Raw genomic sequence first — 25,270 nt, 5'->3', positions numbered from 1 at the left:
CTGACGCGTTATATTCCAAATCGTAACCTTAGATCTTCAAATGAGTGTCTCCTTATAATTCCAAAAGCTAAACTTAAAAGAAGTGGTGAGGCGGCCTTCTGCTGTTATGCACCCAAAATCTGGAATAGCCTGCCAATAGGAATTCGCCAGGCAAATACAGTAGAGCACTTTAAAACACTGCTGAAAACACATTACTTTAACATGGCCTTTTTATAACTTCACTTTAACTTAATCCTGATACTCTGTATGTTCAATTCTTCATAATAACTATTCATGGTGGCTCTAAAATCCGTACTGACCCCTACTCTCTCTTCTGTTTCTTTTTCCGATTTCTTTGTGGTGGCAGCCTGCGCCACCACCACCTACTCAAAGCATCATGATGCACCAACATTGATGGACTGAAAGCCAGAAGTCTACGTGACCATCATCATCAGGTCCTTCCATGAAAACCCTAAATACAAAGAGGACTGTTTGATTTATGTTAGGTAGATTGCCCAGAGGGGACTGGGCGGTCTCTTGGTCTGGAACCCCTACAGATTTTATTTTTTTCTCCAGCCTTTGGAGTTTTTTTGTTTTTCTGTCCACCCTGGCCATCGGACCTTACTCTTATTCTATGTTAATTAATGTTGACTTATGTTTATCTTTTATTGTGTCTTCTATTTCTCTATTCATTTTGTAAAGCACTTTGAGCTACATTTTTTTTGTATGAATATGTGCTATATAAATAAATGTTGATTGATTGATTGATTGAAATGTCTGCTGTAGTAGAATGATAGCAGCAACAAGTTGTGGAATTAAATAACGGCTTTAATTAACAGCAAGAATCTGCTTCTCAATAAGAGATTGTTTGGAGTGAAATTGGTTAAAGTTTGAAGCCCCAATTTAGCTGGTCATCTGTTGGTTTGTTTCACATCTCATTTCTGTTTGGCTGTCATTTAATGAAGAAAGAGGACTGAATCCTTAAAACTAGGGCTATTAAAATGAAGGGAAAATGAGATCATTAGCAGTAAAAACTGGTCACTGATTAGGAAAAGGGTCAGAATGAAAATCTGCAGCCACTGTGGCTCTCCAGGCCTAGAGTTCAACACCCCTGCTATAGATAATGAAGGGATGCTGAGTGGCATCCAAGCACTGTCTCCATATACCTCCAGGGCCATCCTTATTATCAAAAGCTCTCTATTTCCAACATCATAGATTTACTCAAAAGAGAGTTTGCTGAAGATAAACACTCATGGCAGCAACAAAACAACACCATCCCTGATTCCAGAGGCTTCTTACTTAAATATGAGCTGTTAAGTGGAATCATGATGGCACAAGAAGGGTGCAGATACAGTTATTTAAGTTGATCAAAAGATTTTTGGAACATTTTATGAGCAAACAAACTTATTATTATTAGTGATGTAATTGGGGAAATGATGATTGAACTAAAATGTTTTTATGAAATGTTGACAGTAGTTCTCTAAGCCTCCAAACCTGTGCACTTGTTTAACACTCTCTAGGGGTTTTCAGTCTAAGATTGCTGATGCCTTAGTTTTGTTCAACCCTAATTCTTGATATTTTGTACCCCAGAAACAGTAGTCTTTAAGAAACTTACACTTTCCAAATTTTCTGTATAGTTTGCTCTAACTGCGTCTACTCAACACGTTTCTCAAATGTGATATACTGTATGCTCTTCCAAGCTCTTTGAGAAAATCATATTGTCACCGTAATCTGCAGTAGACTGAAAAATGTTAATAAAACTTTGGAAAACTGCAGGAGTATTGGCCAGAACATATGGCATTACTTTATATTTGTAATAGCCAGCAGATGTGTTAAACGCCACCTTTTATTCATCGCCCTGTCTGATTCGGGTTACATTGTAAGAGCAATGAAGGCCAAATATCATAAACACTGTGGTACCTACAGAAAGATATCAGAGGAAGAGAGTGACTGTGTTTCACAATGATCTTGTTGAACTTTTTATCGTCAATACACCTTTCTTCTTGACGTACATGAACTCTGTCCCAAAGGACTGAGAGAAAGCTGAATAAAAACATTTACTAGATTTTCTTAAATAAATTTTTAATAAATCTTAAATATTGTTAAGCTCTTTGGTTAGTATACTGTGTACATTTAGAAATGTAGCTCCTGACATCAGTTCTATTCAGGGCAAAGCTCTGACGACATCTCCTTGTCTTGATAGGCAACAGCCAGATTGTACAAAAGGTCACGGAGAATGGCTCAACTCCTTCTAGAGAGTTTAACTTAACATGGACAACGTCATTTAAAAATTTCTTTCTATTTCCAAGCAATTATTAGATTTTGTTTTTGGAGTCATGGAATACCCAGTATATCATATATGAGTGAGGATCTGGTGTAACAAAAGTCATCACTGATACAGAATAGAGAACTTTCACTCATAATTTGAAAGAATATAATGTTTTCTAAAACTTTTGCACCTAAAAAAATCCCAACTTTGGGTATACATTTCAATGAGAGTTTAGGAAGATGCAGTTTCTTAATTAACTGAGTACTGATAAAATTTTTGACTGCTCTAAAGGGCGAGTGTCATTGAATCTTGTAACATGATGGGTATCACTAAGGAGTTCTTTGACAGGTTTAAACCTCTGAACCTGTCCTACCAATTCTGACATGTAGTAACCATTTATTACTGGTCATTGTTTGAGACATTTAGCACCCTGATGTCCTGAGTTTTCACAATAGAAATACAGGTCTTCTCTGATGCTATTTGTCAATAATTAATGTTTTTCCAATGTTCATTGACTCCCCTGCATCTATTCTTTCTACTAGCACTTTTGAAAAAGTGCCCTCTCTTGTTTCTGTTCTATCCTTCTTTCTTTAATGTGAGAACAAATCTTTAAAGCCAAATCTACCACTTCTTACAAAGTAGCACCAACTTCCAAACTAGCAAGTTGTCTTTGATTTCTAAAGATACACCGTTCTTGAACAAGGATGTGAGGGTGTGTTCCTCCAACCCCACGTCTCCTGCTGATGTTTGTAACGTTTTTATATATTCCCTTATGTCCACATTTCACTAACTGAACTCAATCTGTTAATCACTACTTCAAACCTTTTATGAAGAAGTCTAAAGAATAGGAACTTGGATAATTTGCATCATAATGGAATGACGCCCATTCTGAGGGCTTATCATTCAACAAGAAGCTAATTTATGCTACTTTTGCTACATTGGAAGCATAAGTTTGTGGCTTAAGTTCAAAAACTGGACAACACTGCCCTCTGCATTGGTTGTTCAACCAGTTAAACACTACAATAAGCTGTTGAACTCCTCTCAACTGGTCTTTCAATTCTCCTGCATCTTTTTGATGAAACAAGGGTCATCTCAGGGTCACTATTTTTGTCAGGTCCGAGATTCTGTTATGTCAGTAGTGAATACTCATAGCAGCTGAGCTGGACCATAGCACAGATTCACCCTGCCTGCTTTTCTAAATTCCAGAAGTACTATTTGTATTGTCACTGCATTGTCAGCTTGCACAAGGGATTGTGAGCAACCACAAAGTTGTTAAAAACAAACCAGGATATATGCCCATTTTCAAAAAACGGGAACAAAAACAGTTTGTAAAAATAAAAAGGATTGTTATCAAGAACAAAATTCAGTGGGCTAAACCATAAGCAAAATCATTATTGTTACTAAAATGTGGAGACTTTGACCAGAACCAAAACAATAAGACTGTGTACAGAATTGAAATGTGAGAAGCTGTGAGAATTTAACCAGAATTCCGAGCATTAAGAGCTAAAGACTAACACTGTCCAAGGTTTAGATAGATAGATAGATAGATAGATAGATAGATAGATATGAAAGGCACTATGATAGATAGATAGATAGATAGATAGATAGATAGATAGATAGATAGATAGATAGATAGATAGATAGATAGATAGATAGATAGATAGATAGATACTTTATTAATCCCAAAGGGAAATTCACATAATCCATTAATTTCATCATCCCAAATAGAGAGCTGAAGCATTGAGCTAACTTTTGGTGGCATGATGCATAATGCTTTTTAGGAAGCATTCATTAACAATGGTGCACATTGTAGCAACTCACCAACAAACAGATGAGAGTGAGATGGTGGTGTCACACAATTAAAATTAAATGAAAAAAAAATCTTTCTCAAACTGAACAAGTCATCTAAAACACACAAGGTTTTACAATAGTCACAACAGCTGAACAGTAAACAGTTATCGAAGACTAAAAATATACATTCCTGTAAGACATCTGCTAGATGATTCTTACCACAGACGTGGAGATTTATTGCCTATGGACTGTCTAAGCTGAAATAGCAAAACCTCAATTTTAGAATCAAATGGCTTTGTGGTGTAAAAGGACAGGTCACTATAACATGGAAAGAAAACACTGACTACACAAGCATATACTACATGAGTTGAATTCAAGACTCTAGGGCGCTCTGGTACCAGCACTAATCACTGCAGCTTAGTGTTTGTGCAAGGCTAGCAAACAACTGAAAAACCTGTTTCCTATATACCTGTTGTTTCTGCACCGGAACCCTGCAATTCTTTGAAAAAGATGAATTATATTGCTGGCTATTTTCCAACACAGTGGAAAGATCACATGCAAGTCTTCCATGGTAGCTTTTTCAAATTTAATGCCATTAGTTGGTCCTCCTGAGCAGTGTATGGAGATCAAGATGCTGTAGAGCCCCATTCTGATCAGCATAAAGACTTGTCCTTTATGCATTCCTGCTTTTGATGTACTTTATTTCTTCTCTAATCATCATGGATACTTTTAAGGGAGCAAATGGTATTGGACATTTCATTCTCCTTCACTGACTTGCTCTGCAAATGCTTGATTAAGAAAAGCTTGAAATGAAAGTGCAAATGCATTATTATTATTTTAAAGCCGAGAATAAGGGCACTAGGTTTCAGTTTCCATTGCTAAACTCGAAAGTTCAGGTTACATGTGCTAACACACTCAGGAGTAAACCTTGAACAATGCAGGGCCAGTAGAGCTAAAAGGCTTGCAGCATCCGAGTTTTTCCGACAATTCCGACAATTTCACTTTCAATTTACTGCAAACAGCAATGTTTTTCTAGATATGGAATTACATTGAGAATATGATAGAAACCTGAAAATGCAATTAAGAAGGCGGTTGAGGTTTGCTATGAACATTTTAATAATTTTAAATTACTGGGGGAAGCTTATTACTTATTTTACACAGCATTTATGGGATTGTGCCCCATTAGCCTTTAATAGAGAAATGGCACTCTTAACGAATGTCTTGTTCAGAAGTTGTCTTAATTTTTTTCCATTAGTTAGTTCTGTTAGTTGAACCTGTTCATTTATCTTTTCCTGTGGTTTTGTAACTGGTTTGCTTGTGCAGCTGATTTGTAGGACTAGTAGTGGTGAACATTGCCTTGTGCCCTTTGCTGTACTTGCCTCCACTTGATCCCTGAAGGACAAAAGTACCACTGTGTTTGGCTGTGGCTGATCTTTGAATAAATAAGATCTTGTCCTAAGATAGGCTGTCATTACTGCTTACAATTACAGAAAGAAAAACATGTTGTTGTGTGCAATGCTTTAATCATTGGTTTTGTGTGTGTTATGGCATGGACTTCTGCTCATGTCTTAATTTTAACGTTTATCTGTTCTGTTCATGGTTTCTTATTTGCTTTTGTTTGCAGGATCCAGATACTTTATAATAGGAAGATGCATAATTCCAACTTCCATAGAGCTGGTTAGATGAAGCAAGCCCTTCCAAACTCATCCATCAGCTGCATAGTACATATGTAGGAACTAGTCACGGTACCTGTCAAAGACAGGCAATTGAATAATTGAAAAATATTTGCCATCTCTTACTCTGTGTATACCTTCAGCGCCTTTTCTCTTTATTTTTGTGTGTCTGATTGTCTCTTCACTGGCACTCGCTGTCTCGAGTGCATACTCATAAAGCCTGCTTATTTTTGAGGTGCCCTTCTTGCCTCCTGTGCAGTTTTATACTTGCCATTCTTGAAGGTGACTCTCTCAGCAAGCCCCGTTCGCTTTCAGTAACATCTCTCTCAGCTGCATTCCCATAAAGCCTGTTACTCAGACTATCTCGTTATTTTCAACACACCTTTCTTGCCTCCCATATGGTTTTATTCTTCCCTTCCTTGAAGGTGAGTCCCTGTCAGCATGCCTCCTATGCCTGTACTCCCCCTCACAGTGGCGTAGCGTTGGTGTCAGCCACTCAGGGCGGAGGAAAATTTCACCGCCCCCTTATTTAGGTATTTCAATTTAAAAGACTAAAATATACAGTAATTCTTTGCCGCCCCCTAAAAGTGCCGCCTGGGGCGGGCCGCCCTTGCTGCCCCCACTACGCTACGCCACTGCCTCCTCATATGTCCCAACAACAACAACAACAACATTTATTTATATAGCACATAATCATACAAATAATACTCACACTTGCTCTTTTGACCTTGTCACCAACGCGAAACTGACCAATCAGATTGCTCTGAGGAACTGGACACATAGACCTTAGTGTTTTATTATATAGTGGATAAAGTGGTATGTTTCAGGATGCAACACCACCCGTTTATTTTTAGTATCTCTTGATTTACCAGTTTCTCAGACTCACCTCAAAATGATGTTGCTGTACGTAATCCTCATCAGGTTGTAGGGTTTTATGACTGATAAAGATATTATCCAAGATTGTGAAATAAGACTATGGCATAAATTCTGATTGTAGTGCAGATAGTTTTAAAGCAATGAGTGCTATTTATTAAATGTAAGGTAATATGTATCCAGGATAGAAATTCACAGCTTTGTATATGAAAAACACTGATAAAACTAAAAGTATATGAATTTTTGGGGAAATAAATTAAATATCCAAAAGCATCATGAAATCTAAGAAATTGTTTAGCTTAATCAGCAGAACAATGGAGCATCAACAAGAAACAATAATGCTGGGGTTCTAAAAAAAGTTGTGAGACATTGCTGTAGAGACTGGGGTAATACATGAAAGTTATATTCAAAAATATTTATTCTTTTTTCAAATCACAGGCCACTTCTTCTAAAGGTGACTTATTAAAAAAGAATACATTTGAATAATTTGTGAGATGTTAAGTCAAAAGTCAACTGAGAATAACAGTAACAGTGAAAAAAGTTTAGAATTGCAATTGGCACTAAGGCCAGTGAGAACATGAATGGCCTGTTAACCTATAAAAGATATGACAGGAAAGACATCAGTTTTCTTGATAAAGTGTGGAAAAGATTAAACTTAATAACAACTAGACTGGAGGGTCTGGAAACCCTAAGTAAAAAAACAGACCTATGTAGATTTCTCTGTTTGTAATACCTAAATGGTGTAAAAGAGACCTGTTACATAACATTTTCCTTGTGAAAACCAAGAACTACACCTGGATGATGATGATGATGATGATGATGATGATAGGGAAAGCTAGATTCATGATCCAAAATTAACAACAGGGGCAACAATTGCACTGATGCACTAATTATTGTTGAGTATTTGTGGGGCAAAGCAGATTCACTCAGGTAATGGAGTAAATATGCATGATGTTTTGTAATGTTGAGATTCTAACACAGTCTGCATAGGTATTACTTGATATTTGTTTTTATATCACTCTGTTCCATGCTCTGTGTTGAGTATGTGTTCTGATGGTGACTCCAGCATTGGTCTTGCTAGTAAACCACCTTTTCATTTCATCTATGTACTGTAAGTCTACAAAATGTTATTGTTCTCAAATAAGAATGTCTCTTTATTCTGAACCTGTGACAATAAATGCAAATTAGAACTTAGAATCAAATTTGAGTTAAGGTGTTGTCTTATTGGATGCTTTACCATTATCACCCAAACTCTAAGGTGCTGAATTTCCATTTTACAACCTGCATTGTAATTTGTGTCATGCATGCACGTCATAGGGTCACCTTCAGAGCTTTTCAAAGTTTCAAAGATAACAAAGGCTGTGTTTGCTAACCACTTTGTCTCCTTTTCCACCCACAGCTCTCTGGAGACACCCAGTGAGAACAACTGATCCCACCCCTTCGAGTCTAGGACCTAAAAAAACAGGGCACTTCCACAGGGTGGCATTTCATTTGGAAGACGAGCAATCTGCACAATGGATCTCCAACCCAAAAGCTTGACAACAGCATAATGCAACCTTACATTAACCAATGGCTATTTAAATTTTGTTATTTTTGTTAAAAACCCTTTTTCGGTAAATAGGGTGACCCGGTTGGCACCCCAACATTTTGTCTGATGAACAGTCCTTACCTCTGGTTGATGACACTCCACATAGTTTGAAATCCTCTACACTGAGTCACGCAAAAACCAAGCAGAGCAGCATTAATACATAGAAGAAGTTTTGTGACACAAAATTCCGTAAAGTGTGAATGTTTAATTTCTACATACATATTTGCATATGCTGTATACATTTATATATGTGCTCGCTAAGCAAAGATTTTTCCGGTATGTTGCAAAAAGAATTATTGAGTAATTAACTACACCTTTACACTGCATATTTATTTTTAACATGAATCATGCATGCTTTCGTTTGACTTAAACAACTTTTGTAACCTTTACACTTGGCTCTTTCGTAAAGAGAATCAGACCTCTCCTATGTCCTACGGCTGTACAAATGACATAACTGTAGTATAAATGAAGTGAAAGACTCCACTTTCCTTCATACAAAAAATCAAATATAGTTCTAAAGCTGAGCTAATTTTTTCATATATTTTTTTTAACCAAATAGGTTTCTTGATGTCCTTGAGGTTGTGGAGGCAAATTTAAAAGCATAGATATGGCAGTTACTAAGCTAGCAAAAAGAGGAAGAAATTTAGAAGAATTTCAAAATGGGTTTTCCATTTTTACAAATCACTGTGCAAACAATGGTCTTCTTTGTGATCAATTGCTTGCTAGTTTCTATGCCAACCTGAACTAATCTTATGCATACAGCTACTGAAGAAGCCATTGCAAGGGGAACGGGAAGGTGCTAATAATGCATTTGTAATACACATTGACTGACCTTTGCATGTTTTCCCATCAGGCTGCAGAGTGAATCCAACTGGACAACTGCACCGTACACCAGTGGCCGTGTCTTTACAAGTGCGGTCACAGCCTCCGTTATTGACAGCACAGGTTTCTGTGGGAAAAAAAAAGAGAGAAGGGGGTGCAGGGCAGGGCAGGGAAATGCAAATTATTAATAAGCAGCCAAATATGTCGTAGAAGTATTAAGAATCTGTCCTTGCTTTTAAAAACAAAACATTAGGTTTGCAGCAGGAAATGCATGGGGCACACATTCAGATTTGCAAAATGTAAACTAACATTATAGATTATAGACAGATGTTTTTTTTTGGGTTAATTAACACAGTGCTTTGTTCTATGATGTTTACTTGATTTAGGACAATATAACAATCTTTTCACTTCTTAGCAAATATAATCTAAAATTAGGAAATATGAAAGAATATCAACTCTGCATGTTTATTTAATATTTATTAATGAAATAATGTTGTGAACTGTTAGTTGTTAATTTTACATTCAGCACCACATTTATAATTCATTATTGTAAATAAACTTTACAGTTAGGATAAAAGAGCTCAGTTTGCTGTTAATTTAAAGTCATGCAGCAATGCATTCTTCTGGAAGCTGGGTCACTAGAACAAAGCAGATGCATTTTTGAATAAAATTAATTATTCATTCAAATGTTAGAAATGAGACAAAGGACAGCTTAAAGAGTTTGCCAATTTTTGTTTCCTCCAGGTGTGGGAGGAGATACGTCAAACAGGCTTGTCCAGTGGCCAGTTGGAGTCACAGTTTGACCCTGAATGAAATGGTCACAGCTACTGTGTACTCTTTTATCCACACAGGTGAAGGGACACAGAGAGGATGACAAAGGAAAATGGTTGTAAAGGACTCAAAGGACATGACAACATCCCCATTACTATGAGCAAGCACAGGCTAAGCCCATGACATCTCCCTTAATGTAGCTAATGTAATGGTAGAGACTAAACCTGATTAGTCTAACACTCATTAATTCTCAGTGTCAATTAAATACAGTTCATTTTATTTTTACACAAGGGCACAGGATTAGAGCCCTAACAAGGATTAACGGACATGACACAGCAACTGAGAACTGCTTAACCATACCATGTTCATACACATACACCCACATCTAGTTAAATAAACCAGCTAACAAACCATATGACCAGTTCTTACAGAATAAAGGAAAACAAAAACTACAGAATAATGCAATCATGAAGAAAATAAACTTCCTGGGCAATGCATTTTGAAACAAGTCAAGACATCAATAGAATGATTAAGACCAGATGGTGATTATTATTCACCACATTCTGCAGTCCATATACTGTATTGTAAAATATTATGACCTCCTGTAGTGTAATTGATTATTGATGCTTAAGATTTCTAAACACACTGATGCATTGTTCCACTGCAAGTAACCATATGCATTATAGCTTATATTAAAGGATTAGAAAGGAATTCATATCATGGTGGAAATCTTTGGACTCTTCAGGACAACTTATATATATGGTTAAACCTGGTCAAAAGGGCCATTGCTTACTAAATTGGAAAAGGAATATATTCTAACCTGACCATGTTGGAATTTTCTCTTTACACAGGAGTCTACATTGCCACAATGCATCATTTCAGCATTGCATATTGACTATTAATCAAGTTATACAAATAAATTAGCACATTCCTGCATAACATAATTTCTCTTCCTTAGTAATGTCTGCTCTAATTCCACTAGGACGCCCGCACTAAAATGAAAGCTCCTTAAAAAGTCCAGAATCTTGGACAAGTACCTCCAGAGGTGCACAACACTGTTGTATCAATTACATCACAGTTATAATCAGCTGTTCTATTTAATTTTTTTCTGTTTTTTTTTTGGCTTCAAACTAAAAATATGCAGTTAAAGTAGAGGTTTAAAAACCATGGAATTCATATTTAACATTTTTATGTTCAAATAATTTTTAACAATGTTAAGCATTAAATGTGCTCTCCTGCAATGCTTTTTTGTTCTACTCTACCTCTGTTCTACTATGCCATTGCTGGGTAGAATCAACAGGCATTGTGCATTGAATGACATTACAGGGTCAAACGTCTAAAATGTCAAAGGTATAAATGGTCAGTGTCATGCACATCCTAGTCATTCAAGTTTATGAACACCTAAAATGTTTCTCTCATGCTTTTTGTTGTTTGACTTCTTGGATTTAGACTTCATTCAGTACCTGTTTGACCAAGAATTAGGATTTTGCTTTGCACTTGACACTTTGATTATTAGACTTTCTGGTTACACATTTTGACAATTTTGACTTTAATTCATCTTCTGGTCCTGTATTTTAAATTTACTGCTTCTTCATCCATTACAGGCAGAACAACCTGGTGCGATTTCTACCACTTGCCTCCCATAGTAACCTGGTGCCATTTCAAAGCAAGAGTAGTGCGCAGTGCCATGAGAGTACAAAAACGGCATTGCAAGACTAATGGTAAAAAACAGTCAAGTGTAATTAGCATCTTGTAGAAAAGTATATGAAATACAAAAGCGAAGCATAACATTCCATAATCTAAATATTATATATACAAAGTTATAATAACAATAGAAAAAACCTGTTAAAAGACAGAAAAAGGGTAAACAAAACCAGCTCCCTAAATCCTGATTAGTGATAAAGTTGAGGACTCTGGACATATCCATGCAGTTTCTCAGGGTGATGAAATTCCTTGACTATTCTAGGAACAAACTGTACCCATTTTAGTCAACTAAATAATGGAGATGGGATTCTCACCATCTCAAATGCAAAATTTTCCAAAATTTTTCATTGCCATCAACCAAAACTGGAGGTGGGAGTTCTTTGTTTTTGGCATATTGACTCAAATGAAAATTTCAATTGAGAAATGTGGAAGGATGGATGACTCTAAAAAATGTCTACAAAAAGTCAATCCATGGGATTTTGTATCCACTTATTTGATTATAATGTAAGGTCCGATAAATTAACACACAGATGTCATGGCAAGCCATATCGTGTGTCCCACTCTGAATTTAGGAGCATTGTAGCTCTTGAAATCAGCAAGCTATTTGGCAGCAATGTTCATCTTCTTTGGGTTCTCTCAAACCTTGACCCACATCTTATTTAACCTCCCCAAGAAATGAGGTAAACTGGAAAGTGAGAAGTTTACTGAAAGAGGATAAAGAAGAGAAGATTTAAAACCATAAAGACACTTGAATGGCGACATCCTCATCACTAAATGATAATCACTCTAGCACTTCACCTCTAAGATTTTTGTAAATGTAGTATTGTGTGGAGATGGTTTGGGAGTTGTTTATCCAGCAAGAGGTTCCTTGATTTTCAAGACCAGATTTTGAGCACTGTTCAATCAATGTTACCACCCTTCCAGTACCAGTTTGATAGCCAATACAGTAGATCCCAATACCCAACATCATAATTCTGTTCAGTCTGAGTAAGTTTTTGGAGGAAAAACACAGGGATGAATTTTCTTTGCAGTAAACAAGCCTGCATACTGATACTTGAGGCATCAACTTCCATAATAAGCTGAAATATCGGTATGTTTTAGAATAGGTGCTGAGGTCAATGATGTCTTCAGCATTTCAAAGGTGTTTGTGGGCCCACGCAAATTATAAAATGTTTTCTTGCTGAAAGCTATAATTGAGGATTTTACAAACTAAAATTATTTTATGAACAGTAATAATTGTCAGAACCCATAAATCATTGTCATTTCTGGTGATTTCCATACCAGTATTGCTGTGACTTTGAACTGGTCTATGCTAAGACAAAAATGTGAAAATTTTTATTATAAGATTTCCTTATAAAAATTGCACTTTTCAAGTTTTGTAAATAAATTATTTTTACAGTTCCTGCTCAAAACTTCCCTCATATGATATGAGAATTAAATTCAGTGGAGAAAATCAGACTGTTATCAGTATATTCTAACAAATGATGTCTTAGAATATCTCTAAAAATGTAATACGCAAAAGTCTGAAATACCGGTTGAGCATTATCTAGCCCATATGGCATAACCTTTTATTCTTAATGACTAGTGGTAATGTTAAAAGTGGTTTTCCTCTCACCCTCTCCCTTATCTTAACTAAATTATAGACACTCTGAAAATCGTGTTTGTAAAAATAGTAGTTCCTGTGACCTGATTCAGCAAAGATGATATTAGTGGATGGGAGTAATTGTTTTAATAGTGAGTTTATTAAGCTTTGGACAATCAATACAGAGTCTCAACCTTCCATAGTTTTTTCCACAAAAAACAAACCAGTACCAATGGCACAAGGTGATGGTTAAATAAATCCAATGTGGAGATTTTTTTGTATTTACTGATTTATTACCTTACTCTCAGAATGAGATGAAGCATACATTTGCCCTTTAGGTAACACGGCAACTGCACCGCAGTATTCTCTTTTAGGAGGGTGTTCTGGGGCTTACTGATTTCTGAATATATCCTGAAGCCCTCTATAACATTATGGAAGGATATTAAGAAGTTGCACTAAAGTATGGGTGGTATTGCTAGACTTAGACAGGCTCACAAAAATTACATAATTTAGTATTCACTTTGCTTTCCAAATTGATTATGGGACTATGCTTCTTTAATCATGAATCCCCTAAAATTAATCTGGAATTGGAGCTGGGGATAACAAAGAAGTTACTGACATTTTTTGCAAACTTCCTATTTGAAGTGTGATTGGTGGTTTTATAAACTCACAAACATTCTTAATATGATTACCATCCTTTGCTAGACTTTCAAGTTTGAATATTAAAGGTTCATTATTAACGTGATGTTCTGTTAAAAGTTTGGAACTAATAAAGTTCTTTTCTCCAGGATCTACCAGTTCCTGTGTTCACCCAATTCCAAAGGTAACCAGAACCAAACCTCAAATTTTGAAAAAGTTTTTAACTACCGACATTAATTCCATCATGCGTCAATATGGCTCCTAACTTAATACAAACAGAAGAGAAATGACCTACTTCTCCGCAATACAAACAACTCCCTTCTTTTAAACATCTGTATCCTTCTGCAGGGCTAAGTGATAATGACATTTTCTTTCTTTCTTTCTTTCTTTCTTTGTCAGCTCAGTAGGAGTCTAGACATACTTTGGGGATAATCTATCTATCTATCTATCTATCTATCTATCTATCTATCTATCTATCTATCTATCTATCTATCACTATTAACTGTTTAACTGTAATTTTATTTTAATGCGTTGGATTTGTATTTTAACATATCTGTATTTATTTGTGGAGTATCTGATTTGAAGAACAATTTGTTGGGCCAAGCAAAAGTGGCTATTTATAAGTCAAGAAAAGAAATAAAATCAATATTCAAAGAGAATTTGATTTAGGTAAAATGTTTATTGCTTTAGTAATAGCAAGAGTATCTTTTGATTATTAATTTTATAAAAAGAATTTTAGCTGGCAATTTTTTATTTACCAGTGGTGTATGAATGTGGGTCGGCACAGTGGCGCAGTGGTAGCGCTGCTGCCTCGCAGTAAGGAGACCTGGGTTCGCTTCCCAGGTCCTCCCTGTGTGGAGTTTGCATGTTCTCCCTGTCTTTGCGTGGGTTTCCTCCAGGCACTCTGGTTTCCTCCCACAGTCCAAAGACATGCAGGTTAGGTGGATTGGTGATTCTAAATTGTCTCTAGTGTGTGTGCTTGGTGTGTGTGTGTCCTGTGGTGGGTTGGCACCCTACCCAGGATTGGTTCCTGTGTTGGCTGGTATTGGCTCCAGCAGACCTCCCTGACCCTGTAGTTAGGATTCAGCGGGTTGGAAAATGGATGTATGAATGAGGTAGTTTATACAATCAGGAATGAGAAATTATTTTTTGTTTGTAATTTTACTAACAAGTTCAGTATTTGAGCTTTTAGAAAAAAATGTATTTGAGCGCTTATAACAGTAAAGATTTTGTGTTTACTTACGATTGTTACTGAATAATAAAGTGTATTTAAAAAATCTAATTCTTTCTTTCTTTCTTGCAAACATCTTTGCTAACCCCATTATGTTTTTTACATTGATTAGCATGCATGAACTTAGGTTTTCTAATTGTTTCTTTACATTCTTCTGTTAACAAATCAAGCTCATCCAGTAGAAAATCCATCTCGGCATTTGATTTCATTCGAGTCCAAGATTATGTACTGTATGGGGAAGCAGGAGATGAATGTAAAGAAAATCAAGGTCTAAGGACAGGCTGAAGTCTAATCCCTGGAAGTCAAAAGAAACACATATCAAAACCAAAACAAAACCAAGAACTAGAGTCATAAGAAAACATGCTAGAGTTACTTTGCCCTAATTCCACAGGAAAACCCTCACAAAAGCTCTTTGAAAAATCCAGAATCTAGGAAATTACCTTCCATGCAGTGCCCGCACATAGGCATAACTCAATGCATAAAATGATTGTGAAATCTTAAAAAAATGAGCAGAGCTTTTCTTTAAAAAGAGAAGTGAAAAGAAAAACAAAATAATTTTCCAACTGCAGCTGGGATTTTTACCTATGATTCTCACTATTTGCTTCCTGGATTCAGTTTACCCAAAAGCTCCTAACACACTTCCCACTTGATCATTTGTGTTACCACTAAACACAAAGCTCATGCTGGTATGGGAGTGCAGATCTGGGTGAGCAGGCAGGATTGAAATCCTAGGAGTGAGTCAAGTGGAATGTTGGTTTAAGGAAAACATTTCGAACTTCTTGACATCATTTATGCTTGTGAACAGTTAATAGAAGGTACATTTCTACATGTTACTCAGCAGTTCTGCATGACTAGTTTGTCAGTAATACCGCTTATTGATAGATTTAAGGGCTTCTAATGAGATCTGTCAAATCACCTTTATTTTTATAGTTCTCTTTGCAAAGCAGTGTTTAAACTGAGAACAATTTTATTCTTAACCAAAGCTATGCCTAGCCCACCTGATCAGATGGCAATTATTTGACTTTCCTACCCACCAAATTAATAAAATAAAACTGTAACATTTGTAATAGTGTTCTTTTTTCTTTCCTCACTTTCCCAAACATGCTCAAGACCACAAATCCTTCTTCTTTTGGGTAATTTCTAAATAGAAGTCATTGTATATGCTTTAAAAATTCTTCCTTTCTCTTTGCCTAACATTTCTTTATTAATATTATTGATTAACTGCTTTTTCTGAGTTGTTGTTGTTATGATTTTGTAACCTTGTAAAATATTTCATTTGCATTATCTTTAGAACAGGGCTTTTTCCTCTGAATAGGAGACAGAAATTGTGACACATACTGTATGTGTGGAGAAAGCCTGCCAAATCATGAATATATTTTACTGTTTAAATAAACTACATTATCTTCCTGAAGTGAGCTTGACCTATTCATGAAGAAGCTGAACATAGGAGACAACTTTGAAATACAGGCTGACAGAGTTTAGTGGTCTTCTACTTCAAACCATTCAGGCATGTCTAGGGAAAAATAAAACAATATTTATTGCACTCTTTAGCAATACCATTACAGTCTCCTAGGATATATCTAGGCTTAGCCTTTTATTATAAAAAAATAAATGGTTTTATTAACTTAAGAAATGTCTTTCTATTTAAAAATACATTAACAAAATTTTTTTTTCTGAAACAAGATAAAAAATATTCAAAAAAACCACATAGTGAAACAAGACAGAACTGAGTACCATTTTAGCTGCGGATCAAGACCAGACCATGTAGTACAGTCCTAAGAGGAGACGATCCTCAGGTTGAAGTACTGTTGACAAGAACAGCACAACAAGATCAATACCAGGTTTAAATAATCCACAACTAGTCTTGTTTTGGTTTTGTGTTTCTCCTCGGTTTACTCATTCGGTTGACTGACTGCTCATTAACTCATATCAGATCTGGAAATACCTCCATGACACAAAGAAGGAATAGAGCATGGAGGAAACTGGCATTTTCAAACTGGTGGTCAAGCAATTTCTTAATTAAGGACATTAATACTGCATCTTTTTACTAAAGTTTAAATGTTAAATATAATGTGATCTGTATTTGCCTATTTTTCATATCATGTTATACAAATACTTCCATGCATCACTTGTTTTTTTTCTGTGGTATTAAGTTTAATATATCTGATTCAGCATCACGCTATACTTCAGTCCAAATAAATATAAAATATAATTTCTATACTTTTTTAATGGTATATTTGAGCTTTTTCATGTCTGTAACAGTCTGTCTGATGCATATGTAATTAATTTTTTTTAACATTTGCCAAATGTAATGTTCATTAAATTAAATTAGAATGCAACTTTGTCCTGTTCTGATTGCAGAAAGCACACTGCAACTGTGCATAGTCTTAGTCTTGGTCTGCTGCTCGTCCACAGCTCTGCGGCACACTGCAACTGTGCTAAACCCCAAGGTTAGACTTGTTTCTGTAAATAGATAATAAAGCACTTATGCAACTGATAAAATCCATTATCAGTTTAATTGAAAGGTGAGATAGAATTTAAGAGGGGAAATATTATTGTGGAGTTGCTGTGTGACTAAGAAATAACCTGCTGAGGAAACAAACTAGATCACCGTGTGCCTGGGGTCTTAGAATGAGTAATTGTTTCCAGCGCAAAAACACAAATAGTTTGTTCCTTCCTATTTTTATTAAAGCTTTAGCATTATCCATTCCTTTTAATCATGTCATTTGTAAGCCAAATCAATAAGTCTGCCATATTCACAAAACCAGATTATTGAAGTTGATCCAGTTTATTCTGCCGTGGAAATTGTGATAAATTGAAAACTGTGCATAATTCTTCTTCTAGACATTATGAATACTTTGCAATACATTTTGGTTAGCCAATGTTTAAAAAAAATGTCAGTGTTTTTTATTAATAATTGTTTAAGAATGTTTTAGGGATCCATGTGTTGGCATGTGGTATATGAATGACACTATTATCTATTAACCTGACTTAAAAACTTGCATATCATCTTATATTCACAAAGCTTTTTTGCAATTAAGTAAACATTAAATTTGAGAAGTTGATAAGTTTTTAGTGTTTCTTCTTTAAATATCATTACAGGAATTCAGTATGAACAAATTAAGATTCACACTATTAAAAATTGGCATACACTCAATTATGTAAAGTAACAACATTTATTTATATAGCACATTTTCATACAAAAAAAATGTAGCTCAAAGTGCTTTAAAAAATGAAGAATAGAAAAATAGAAGACACAATAAAAAATAAAAATAAGTCAACATTAATTAACATAGAATAAGTAAGGTCCGATGGCCAGGGTGGACAGAAAAAACAAACAAAAAAAAAAACTCCAGATGGCTGGAGAAAAAAAATAAAATAAATAAAATAAAATTAAATTAAATATCTATACAGAGTTTTGTCAGATTTGCCAATTACTACAGATGTTTAATTAAGAATTTTAACTAATAACTAACACACATAAAAAGACTCAAAAACAGACTCACAAAAGCTCAAGAATATCTTCATTAACTTATAGTTTTGGTTACCACTGAACCTGTTTTGCTGCACCAAGATTACCAAGATCAAATTTTAATGAACTGGAAGTGGAGACGTTGTCACACACGTGCGCATAGGAGGACGTTGTGTGGACCAAGTAAAGTTAATTCGATGCCTGGGGGGGGGACGTAGTGCATTAAACCTCCTATTATCTTTGCAGACCAGCCGCGGGAAAACCTTTCTGAATCAAGAGCGCATAGAGGAACGTCACTTCCGGTTCCGGTGCCTGAAACATCACTTCCTGTCTGACCATTTAAAACCGCCATTTCTCACAACCTTCAGCAGTTCAGTCTTGGACTCTCAACAGTCAACTTCATTGTTGCATAAAACTAAATCCTTTGCAGCTAGGAATATTATACGGGTGGCTGCCCCAAACCTTTTTTTACGTGTGTCAAGTCTCTTCCTTTTTTACAACGTCTAATGTCAATATGGATGTAATCCTGCCTCAGTCCTTGCAACATTCAGGGAAATCACATTATTTTAACTCTCACCAGCAGAACAAAATTTTGGTAATTCCAGAACTTTAAGCCATGAAATTAGCCTTGATAAAGTGTAGGAATAGGTTGGAGAGCTGAGCATCCCATTTTGGTCTTTACAGATCAAGAAAAAGCTTATATGTTAAACACCAGACAGGCTACATGTAGCCTTTGTTCTTCAGCAATTTTGAAATATTATGAATAATGTGTGGAAAAACATGATAGTGCTGAAGTACTTTGCCTTCAGTTTGAAGGTATGGATGCAGTATCAATCTGAACAAATTAGAAGTAACCAGAAGCAACAGATATTAAAGACTTGGTGTCCAGTGCCTTAGAAAATAACTCCTTAACATGAAGTGTTTGGGAAGGTTATTGTTTCAAGTGAAGTCAAGTTGCGGAGCATGCACTGGTAACAGAGCGTTGCCGCACCCACTACACAATGAAACAACTCGGGGTCCTGGTTTGCAACCCCCCAGGCAGAAACGCTGGCCAGTCCCACCCTCCGTGAATGACCATCTATCTGCCACAGCCAGGTGTAATGTGGGCAACCCCTTGGCCTGGTCCAGCCACTTGGGTCCCCAACAATGAGGTTCTTACGAGTTGGATCACGCTCAGGGAAACACGCCACATGGCCATAGTGCCATAACTGACGTTCCCTCAAAATGCAGGTAATGTGCCTCATTCGGGACCCCACGAGAAACCGCTCATTTGACATAAAGTCAAACCAACGGTACCCAAGGATTTTCCGGAGAGACACAATACCAAAGGAGTCCAGTCCTTATCTCAGGTCACTGGATAGTGTCCATGTCTCGCAACCATATAGCAAGACAGGAAGCACCAGGACTCTAAAGACTTGGACCTTCGTCCTTTTGCATAGATATCGGTAGCGCCACACACCGCTTTCCAGCGACCTCATGAACCCCCATGCTCTCCCAATCCATCTACTGACTTCATAGGAAAAGTCTCCAGAGACATGAATGTCACTGCCAGAGTAAGTAAACCTCTCGACAAGGTCGACACTCTCTCTGCAAACAGACACACTGCTGATGGCTGTGCCCAAGAGGTCATTATAGGTCTGGATCTTGGTTTTTATCCAGGACACTCGTAAGCCCAGACACTCAGACTCCTTGCTCAGTCTCTCGAGCACCCCAATCAGAGCCTCCATTGACTCTGTGAAGATCACAGCATCATCAGCAAAGTCAAGATCTGTGAATCTTTCTTCACCAACAGATGCCCCACAGCCGCTGGACCCCACGACCTTGCCCAACACCCAGTCCATACAAGCAATTAACAGAGTAGGAGCAACAACACACAACTGACAAACCCCAGAATCAACTGGGAAAAAGCAGAAGTTCTGTCACCACTCTGCACAGCACTCACAGTACCAGCGTATAGGCCAGCCATGATGTCCCGCAACCTCGAGGGGATCCTGTGAACCCCCAGGATGTCCCGCAGGGCAGCTTGATCAACTGAGTCAAACGCTTTGCGAAAATCGACAAAGGCTGCAAAGAAACTCTGCTGATATTCGCGTTTGCACTCCATGAGAACCCTCAGTGCCAGGATGTGGTCGATGGTAAATTTCTTAGGTGTAAAACCAGACTCTTCCGGTCGCTGGTAGGTGAGCAAATGATCACGGATCCTATTGAGGATGACCCTAGCAAGGACCTTACCCGGCACCGAGAGCAGTGTCATCCCCCAGTAGTTGCTCCAGTCCAGGCAATCACCCTTCCCTTTTTAGATATGGACGACAAGTCCTGTTTTCCAGTCAGTTGGGATGATGCCAGTCTCCCAAATGGAAGCAAAAATTACTTGCAATGCCAGGAGGACAGCCTTACCACCAGCCTGGAGAAGTTCAACCCAGATACCACAGATCCCTTCAGCCTTTCCTCCCCTCAGCTGGTTCACCACCAATGCAATCTCAGTGAGACTGGATGGTTCACAGCTAATTGGAGGATCAGCCTCAAGAACTGTGGACCTAGAGATATCCAATGTTCTAGCCGGAGGATCAGCTTTGAAAAGCTGCTCAAAGTAGCCAGCCCAGCGGGCACAACTGCAGTGGATGACACTGCAGTTGTGACTGACACTGCAGTTTATTGTTTGTTCTTGGAATTTTGAGAAATTCATTTCAAGATATTTTTAATGTTTTATACTTAGTTCAGATGTTAAAAATTAAAAAGGAAGGCATGTGAAGGTTGAATGAAGTCTTCAAATTACAGTCCAGTTAGACTTCTGCAATCACTTCCACCTCCTTATTACAGATCTTCTTATGGCTTTACTAAAATTTTGGTGGTGGTCGATAGTTTTTCTAAAGTTTTCTATACGTTTTTTTTCCCATTTTATACTATTAAAAAAATATCATCTGCCCAAGTATGAGGAGGCATTTTTATAACTAAAATTTCAAACTGCATGGTTTTCCAACTTCCATAGAATTTTATCATTGTCTCCAATATATTTCTCTAGTTTTTATTTGAAATAGGAATAAAAGAAATTCATCATGTGGACACTCGATTAATCCATCCATCCATTTTCCATTCCACTATATCCTAACACAGGGTTAGGGGGTCTGCTGGAGCAAATCCCAGCCAACACAGGGCTCAAGGCAGGAACAAATCCCAGGCAGGGTGCCAGCCCACCGTAGGACATACACACACACCAAGCACACACTAGGGACAATTTAAGATCGCCAATCCACCTAATCTGCATGTCTTTGGACTGTGGGAAGAAACCATAGCACCCGGAATAAACCCACACAGACAGGGAGAGAACATGCAGACTTCATGCAGAGTGGACCCAGGAAATTAACCCATGTCTCCTTACTGTGAGGCAGCAGTGCTACTACTGTGCCACTGTGCCGCCCCATCCGATTAATCTATAGAGCAAATCCAGGGAGTGAATCAGGAATTAAATATTTACAGTGTAATTAATGTTAATGAGTTCAAATAGCTTTTGTTCTTCAGCCAATTTTGAAATATCATATAGGCCTTGTGAAAAAATCAATAATGCTGACGCACTCTGCTATCAATTTGAAGATATTCATTCATAGTGTCTTTAAGAAAGAAATTCTCTCTATACAAGTGTCTTTCAAATTTTATATAGCTATCTTAAAACTTTCTACATCCTCTACTTCAAAGTTATGCTGTACTCCATTTATTTATAATTTCCTAAAAAAAATGAAGTACATCTAGACTAATATTTATTTGAATCTGAAGAGAAACGATGATTAAATATAGCATGGCTTTCAGGACCGTGGCTCCAAACAAAAGGTTACCACACACCAGCAACTAACCTTCACAAATAAAGGCACCAAGATGGTGCTGCAAATTTTCATAAATATAACAAAACAAATTAACAACATTTATATCAATATCAAGTTGTAAAATGAAAGAGAGACAAAATTCCTTATAATTCAAAACCCTAATAAAAAAATCGTTCTCAGGAAAAATTTACAAAACCTAAGAAGAATAATAAATGGATGTTTCCGTCTTGCTCCTAAATACAATGGTCTCCATAAAATCTGAACGTTGTACTCAAAAGAGAAAGGAAGTTTGAAATCACAAGGTAAAGGCATTGTTTATGTTTCTTGTAATTCTGTATATAGCTGATGAAAAAGCATACTAAGAAATCCAAAATATTAATAATAAACATAATTTGGGTTTTTGTAAGGGTTTTAAGAATGCTTTATGGGTACCAGCCACAAATATTAATGCTCAACAGATGATTTGTCAATTTTATCTGAGACATCTTTAAAATCCAGATGGCTGCATTCAGAGTACCTGCCTTATTATATGGGCTGTAACAGCACTGCACAAGTTAATGTTTTGTTGTTTTTTAATTTTTATTTATAATGTTTACCATTATGAGTGTGACTACCAGGATCATATTCTTCATTTTTTAAAACATTTTTGGCATCTGCTTTTGTGAGTTAATGATTTTTATTTTTCATTGTTTATTTCTTTAATTTATGTGACTTACTGTCATTTTGCATTTGATTCATAGGTTCTGCCATTTTGTATTTCTGTTCACTATGATGCTGTAATTTAATGACTAATGGTTTCTCACATTAAACAAATGTGATAACTTTAAAGCTTAAAATTTAAAGGCATGACTTCACCAAACTGATTTCTGCTTCATCCAAAAATCCCATTGATACGTCATTATAAAACAAAAAAGAAGATCTCCTCACTCTTATTAAAATTCATTGATGAGGACCTTTATGGAAAATTCTCACCCACTGCATCTTATATAATACATGTAATAAAATACATAGTTGAGTACTTGAAAGTAATACTTTTCAGACTGTCAGATTGTGATCAACCATAATTATGGAAACATTAGGTGATAAGGAGACACCAAAGTATGTTAGGCTAATGGACTATTTTGATCCAAATTATTCTACTGTTGTTATGTGCAGTATTTATTGCTCGACTGTCCATTTTTCATCACTGCTTGTATCTTCTTTTCTATCCAAAACCTTTTTTCATAAAGGGAGCTAACAACCCTGGGGATTAAGAAGGAATATTTAATCTAATCTATTCTAAACTTCAATGAGTAATAATTCTAGTATACTCCGTAATCTCTATATATAACCTTCATTTGGGTCTTGATCTTTGTTTGTCAGTGAATTAATTAGAAGAAGAAGCACTAGATGGCAGTAGAGAGACAGCTAAAACATAGGCAGTGCATTAAGACTCTTCTCCAGGCTTCTACTACTGAAGACTGTAGTACTCCAGTCACACTTCAAAACACAGACATTCAAACTAAACAAATTGTTGTGCTTTAAATTAACTAAAGAGATCTTCATTTAGATCTTGATCTTTGTTTGTCCGTGAATTCCACACATGCGTAGACCACCTTCCAGTTTAGTGCGTTGTTGTTACTCACGGATGTCAACAATGTGCTGGAATAACGGAAGGGATGGTGGACAGGGTTATGCTGGTTAGCTCCTGAGGCCTGGTTAGAGAATGAGATTGCTGAAGATAAAAGGTACATGCCTACGTAACATATGAAGGAAAGAAAGAAAGTGGGTAAAATGAATGACAACGTAACAGCACGTTCCGGAAATTATTATTGTTACGTTGTAGCCGGCGAGTGCTGTGTGTCTCACAGTTGTAACGTGGCTTGCTCACATGTCAGTGAAGTGATCCCTATTTATGCTTTAAAGAGCCTGGATACCTATGTGTCCCCCTTTTTTAACCATTGCTCCGTGTATATTGCCTTACTCTTTGGATTGCCACAAAGCAGCCTCCGAGACTGGAGAAAGGTTGAGAAGAGATCGTGAGAGGAAATGACAGCATCGTGAAAACGAGACGAACTGTGAATGGACAGAAGCAGAAATGCTCCTACACCACCACATAATTACGATTCAGACAGTGATTCCAAGTAGGCCGCTCCTATCGAATCAATATCCAAAGGTTTTCTTTTGTAATTTTGTTTCCCTTATAAAAAATCATAATGCTGTGCGACGAAGGGCCCAGTTCACGACTGGCAGCCGTGTTTAAACAGGGAGCCCTTTACAGACAACTTTAACACGCGCAACGTAGTTGGGCACACTTGGCTAGTTTAGAATAAATAGCAAATTAACCAGGGGTTTGTATCCTACAAAGACAACTGTTAGAATTCTGAATGTTTTGAAAACTAACACATAGCCGTTATGGAGCCCCTGAAGGGACATGGTGTCATATTTTTTTGTTTATGGGAAAGAATCTGATGTGCATCACTGTAAGCACGAGATAGGATCTAGTGGGCCTGAGATAGTAAGTGGTGTGCACCATATTGTTTCCTAGAGCAAAAAAATGACACCATGTCCCCTAAGTTGCACCATACTACCCACTCTGCTCCCTTGCTTAGATGATACTGATATTTAAAAGAAAAAAGAACATATTTTATGCACTTGGCCAGGTGATTAGATTAAATTTGCATTATAAAGTTTAATCACAACTTCAGTCCCAAAATTATACCACAATTCACCAATTCTGGAGTTCTAGAAGTTAGTCACATTAAAAGAAAGGCTTTCTAGCTTATGATGTGATGTGCAAGAGGCCTCTTGGGGTCTCAGACACTTAAAATATATTATTCAGCTTCTTATCTATGTGTTTACTGACACTTGTATTTAATGGTCCAATTGCTTGTTTCAAGTCAAGCATGAAGGCTAGAAGGCATACAGGGAAAATCCTTGATGCGTACAGCACAATTATTCGTTTAAAGTCACACAGGTGTTTTCAATTTATATGTAAACTAAAGGTAATCAGAATATAATAAGATACTGGTCAAAATATGATGGAAGGTCTGTAAGCAATCCAAGCTGGCGCCTCTTC

The 25,270-nt window shown here is 36.7% G+C and overlaps 1 protein-coding gene across 2 annotated transcripts in view; it reads right to left on the bottom strand.

Moving 5' to 3' along the window:
- scube1 (signal peptide, CUB domain, EGF-like 1) overlaps nucleotides 1-25,270 on the bottom strand; it is a 542,580-nt gene that overhangs the window by 204,238 nt on the left and 313,072 nt on the right. For both annotated transcript variants that reach the window (XM_039761828.1, XM_039761830.1), the window contains one exon: nucleotides 9,006-9,122. In XM_039761828.1, the coding sequence (XP_039617762.1) occupies nucleotides 9,006-9,122 (117 nt within the window). The remainder of the gene's footprint in view (nucleotides 1-9,005; nucleotides 9,123-25,270) is intronic.

The sequence above is a fragment of the Polypterus senegalus genome, chromosome 8 (genome assembly GCF_016835505.1).
Source record: "Polypterus senegalus isolate Bchr_013 chromosome 8, ASM1683550v1, whole genome shotgun sequence".
NCBI classification, from domain to species: Eukaryota; Metazoa; Chordata; class Cladistia; order Polypteriformes; family Polypteridae; genus Polypterus; species Polypterus senegalus.
This window is presented reverse-complemented; position numbering and strand designations above follow the sequence as displayed.